Source organism: Halyomorpha halys, unplaced genomic scaffold (assembly GCF_000696795.3).
Source record: "Halyomorpha halys isolate HHAL.00 unplaced genomic scaffold, Hhal_1.1 Scaffold2159.1, whole genome shotgun sequence".
NCBI classification, from domain to species: Eukaryota; Metazoa; Arthropoda; class Insecta; order Hemiptera; family Pentatomidae; genus Halyomorpha; species Halyomorpha halys.
In genome coordinates, this window is record NW_027108887.1 from 35126 (window position 1) to 40623 (window position 5498).

General features: G+C 33.0%; 1 protein-coding gene across 1 annotated transcript in view; it reads right to left on the reverse strand.

The window, feature by feature from the left end:
• LOC106691206 (protein sax-3-like) overlaps positions 1–5069 on the reverse strand; it is a 15526-nt gene extending 10457 nt beyond the window's left edge. The window contains exons 1-2 of the mRNA XM_024363331.2: positions 4938–5069; positions 3574–3697 (exon numbers count right to left, since the gene is read on the reverse strand). Of these exons, the coding sequence (XP_024219099.1) occupies positions 3574–3696 (123 nt within the window). The 5' untranslated portion in view covers position 3697; positions 4938–5069. The remainder of the gene's footprint in view (positions 1–3573; positions 3698–4937) is intronic.
• Between the last annotated feature and the right edge of the window lie 429 nt (positions 5070–5498).

Consider the following 5498-nt stretch of genomic DNA (forward strand, 5'->3'; position numbering starts at 1 on the left):
ACGAGCAGTTTCTTGTCGTTTCAGTCTTGTGTGTGGATTCCAAGTAAGTCTCTTGTCAAGATGGAGTCCTAAGTATCGAATCTGCTCAACAGGCTCAAGAACTTAAAATCGTAGTGAGTTTCGACAAGTTTCGCCTTGTCACCTCCAACGTGACCTACAACCACAGCAACAAAGTACTGTTATCACGTGAGAAGTGACTTAAGACCGATGAGGGTTAATACAGTTTCCTACAAACCAAAAAAATAAAATAAAATAATACATTATCTGCGATAAAGTAATCCTTAAATTTTATAGAAGGTCAAGGGGTTCAAAAATCAACAGTAATAAAAAATATATAAATACGAACTAGATATAAAAGAATTTGATCATTTTTACAGCAACAGAAAAATAAAAATTTATTATTTGAAATTTTTGGCTTCAGTGTGCGAAGTGAAAGTTGTGTGGTGCGCGCTCTGTATAAGATTTTTTGAATTAGTATTGAAAAATACACATCAATACCTCACAATAATAATCACAGCCACTTTAATCTTTCCGTGCACATTTATTTGAAAGGGAGAAAAAAAATAGAGATTCAATGGAAATATCACTGGAAATGATGAAGAGAGATGTCCTCATGGAGAATGGCCCTAACATAAATCATGGATCATGGAGGAACAAACGACGGGACTGGATCAAGTTGGCATAATGGCGTGCATACTGATCCGCTCGGCTCGCACTAAAATACAGCCACCATCATCATCATCACCTCATCAGGCCAAAAGGTTATCAACTCTTTCAAAGGCCCGCTCATCTGTTAATAGCCAGTACTTCGAAGGTCAAAGCTCCCGTAACTAAACTTTATTTCCATTTCGTTCCGATTCTCATCATGTCAAATACTGCTTATTCAGCTCGTCTCTTGGCATAAATTGCGTAATTTAATTCTGCCTACGTTCCAATTATCGATTCTATTTAATAATTGACGAGTTTTTTCTCTTGATTGCGTAATGAGACTGATTTCAACAAAGTGTAATCTCAGTAATTCGAACTCATTGCTACAGGCGGTGTTCGAATTACTGCAAATTAAGTGCAGATTACAGAAAGGCTGGTGTGAAAAATTTCAAAAATATGAATGTACATAACTATTTTTTGTTTTACATATTTAGACAGAAAATACAGGAAACTGCACTTCCATTCCGACTATTATAACACTTACTGGACAAATTGTTTAAACTTCCAATCCACTACAAAAGACTATATCTATATGGTTATAATAACGCCTATCTAGAAAAAAGGAGTTGAGCTTTGGGACTCCACTAAACCTTTGAATTCCTCTCATATCTAATCATTAGAATCCAAAATCCTCGATACTCCTTACTGTATAATGTAACCTATATATGATATTTGCTAAAATAAATTGATTTATAGTTGTTCGAACTATAATTTTGATTTATGAACAAATATAATTCAGGAATCATTCGACAAACAGCTCTCTGCCTGCACTAAAATTAAAGCTAGTTAAATTTACTATAAAATAGTTTATAACGTTTATCTTTGTAAGAGTAGTAGTTTTTATGATATTTGATAAAATAAATTTATAAAATGTTGATTTATAGTCGTTCGGATAAAATGTTCGATTTTTAAAAAATATATCTCAGGAACCATAAACGTACATAAACATGCCAGCACACAAAATAAAGATAATTTAACTTACTATCTTCGAAGGGATTGTAGTTTTTATTTTATTCGCATATGAGTAAATATTTTGCAAATGAAAATTTGTCCGAACAACTAGACATCAATTTATTTTAGCAAATATCATGAAGACTAATACTCCTACGAAGATAAACGTCATAAACTACTTTATAGTTCATAAAACAAGCTTTAATTTAAGCGGTAATAGACATCTGTACATCGATTAGTTTTTGAGATACAGATTTCTCAAAATAAATTTACAACTGATTTTTCAATACATTTTATTAGGGCTCATATTTTAGCACATTTATTCTATTTTAAATAACGTTCTCTTATGTTTTCTAGCGGTGTTGGTAGTTTTAAAGGTATTGAGCTCCGAATAAAAATTCATTTTTTAAAAGTTTTAAAACAGTAGCCATTTTTGATTCTCTCTATCTATACTTGGCAGATTCGTCAATTTCGACTAGTAATTATATATAGTTTCCATTAAACTAATCAAAAATTGGGGTAAAATACTCCCTTTTTTCTCCTCTTGAGCTTTTTTACTGTAAGAAGTTCAGCTTTGGGGCTTCACTAAATCTTCGAATTCCACTCGTATCCAATCCTTACAGTCCAAAATCCTCAATGCTGCTTATTTTGTCACAAATAAAATCATCCATAAAGACCTTAATGTTTCATATGCAACCGATCTAGCCCGAACTAGAAACCAAACCTTCTATTATAAACTCCATAACAACCGAGAATAGGTTAATAAATTTTGAATTGAGGCCATTTAATATTGATAAGTTGATTGTATGAAGATCATGATTCAGTTGGATAAGAAAGAATATTTAGAGTAAGCTGACTGGGATGGTAAGCATAGTTGTGCAAAATTAGCTATAGTTGGAACTAATAGCTAAAATTGTCATGGAAACGAAATTTATTAATTAATGGTTCATTCATGAAAAAGAGTAGTTTCCATGGCTAAGGTTTATTTTTATATAAATTTTCAAATATTTCTAATCTTTTTAACCATACCTTGGTTTACTTTTACTTCACGTTATGTATTCTCTTACTTTGTTACATTATTTTAATTGTTTGTATCTTTTTTAGCCCTGATGAAGGGGGGCGAAACGTTGGACCATCTTCCTTTTACATATTACACAAAAAAAACAAAAAAAACAAGGTCTATCAACGATCTTCCAATATGATATTTTAGTTGTAAATGTAAGGAAATTATTATTTAGAAATGTAACAATACAGGAATAAACAATTGAAAAATAAAGCTGAATAGACCCTTCCTCTCTCACAAAAAAAAAGAAGAGAAAACCTTGATTAATATAACCTCCCCTCAACATTCCAAGGGAGTTAACGTAAAACTTTTGATTAATTAAAGGTGTCTTCAAAATAGAGGTTTCCTAAAAAATATGAAAGCTTGTCATTTCTGACAAAAACTCTGCCGTTGTGACTTGAAACATTAATCTAGCTTACTTGAAATATATACTCAATTTAATATTTTGAATAGCCAAGATAAAAAAACATTAAATAAGTAACTAATCGATGATTCGTCAAATAAGCTATAATTAGGAATCAGTTTAAACTAATCCGAACTGGTTAAAGAATAAGGTATTTAAAAATATTTTAAGGGTCAGGCTGTAGTAGTTTGTAAGGAAATACAGTTACTATACCAACAGTCGTGCAAGGAGGTGGTTTATTCAGAACGTTCGACCGCAAGATTTTTATCAAATTAAGGGTACCCATGAGGCTGGGTAGAACAGAAAATAATTATCTACTACAGAAGGACATGAACATCTTTGGAGTTAGTAGCACAGTAGCTTACAACTGAGCTAACCATTCTCTATTTCAAAATATATTTTATGTATTATTATAAATAATATTAATAATAAATAACTCACCATGTACTCGTAGAAGCGCCACATTGGATTCGCGGACACCGACGGTGTTCTTTGCAATGCACTGGTACTTGCCGTCATCGCTGGAACGCACATCTTGAATGGCCAAGTTCCCACCGTCAACTAACCTCATCCTAGAAAGAGAAAATATGAATTAAATATTATTTATTACAAAATCCAAAGAACCCAAAACAAACCTTTAAAAAATCGATACTGAATTCGATATAATATTCATTATGTAACCGATCTAGCCCGAACCCGATATCATTCCTTCCATTATAAACTCCCTAACCACCCAAACCCACTAGTTTCTAACCTTGTTTCCTCTTCCATTCCTGGCAATCCTCCGAGGCGCCTGAAAAGGAGGTGGCCTCGTGACCTTATGTTGTAAAATGTTTTTAGAATTCTACCAATGGGTAGTTCTCTTCATGCTGTATCATATCATTATGATCTTACTTCAAATTGGCTTGTACTATTTTATATACAGTTCTAAATGTCAATAAATAAATTAAAAAAAAAAGTCGGTATTAGTTTAGTGTTTGATGTCACTTGAGATGAAATAATAATTTTTTTTAAGCAAAATATATTTAGCCAGAAAACAAACTTTTAAATTAATGGTAATAACAAAAAAACAAAAAATAGTAGGTATGTGGTTTGAAGAAGAAACTGGTAAAAATAAATGAACTGAAAATTATACTTTTTAACACCACTAGAGAAAATTAAACTGAATTATAACAGCCAAGAAAACATGAACCTGTCTCCTAACTACTTTCATATACTGGCGTGTATTAAAAGTTTGTCTAACCAGTTTGGAAGACTTGGTTATTTGGACTAAGGCAACCTCAATACGTGACCTCCATATTTAGTTAGGTCATATTTAATTTAACTTACCTATATATGGAATATAAGGTGCCAAGGTAGCCGTGTGGACTAAGGCTCTTGTGATAGATAATGAAAATTAAGCAGCTTCCAGCATGGTCGGTACTAGGATGGGTGACCATTCATACGGGAAAACCCCACTTCCCTCACCCCTCTCCTGAAACTATCTGCCTATTGGTGGCAACTCACATCGACCAGGCACAGGATTGATGACCCTAACCCCTTGATCAGAATCTACGTTGTGGTCCTCCAAGATCAAAACCGGGTGGAAGTCTATCCCATCTTCCACACTAATATACATACATTTTCTTTTCTGAAAAGTTCCATTTTATTTTAAACTAATTTTCTTTGGCCCTCGAATTAGTTTTGCTACTCCAAGTCGGAGTTACATAGTTTAATTTTTTATTGAGATTTAACTTTAAATTCATTTTCTTATTTTAGTAACAAAGTAGCTTTCTGCGGAATATGCCAATAATAATAAAGATTAAAACATACCTCTTGTTGTTCTCCAGATCCAGGATATGCCCGTTCCTCTTCCAGAAGACCACAGGCTCAGGATGACCTCTCGGTGGGCCGCACTCCAGTAGCGCGGTTTCGCCCTGAGCCACCCGCAAGTTCTGGGGCTCCGCTCGGAATTCTTCACGAAGAACTAAAATGTAAAAAAATAAAACAAATCAATATCAGGAATTTAAATTTCTTTTTCATGAATGCTATTTTATATATATAGAGGGTTAATATTTGACCATATATAATAGATTTTAGAGCATGAATCCTGAAACCACCAGGATTTATCACTGATGAAGCTCTACAAAGTGGGACGAAACCTCGGTTATTAATAAAGAGTTTTCTACTACTGTACATTTGTTGAACGTCACCCAAAGCACCTTCTTACATTTTATGTATGATATGAAATAAATGAACAGGGGATGATTAGAGTACCTCCAGTGCGTTTAAAATAAATGTCGGTTGGAGTCTATCTATATTGATAATTTGATACCAATGGGTAACAGGTATGCTAGAATAAGATGAACTGAAAGTATTATATGATAAAAATAC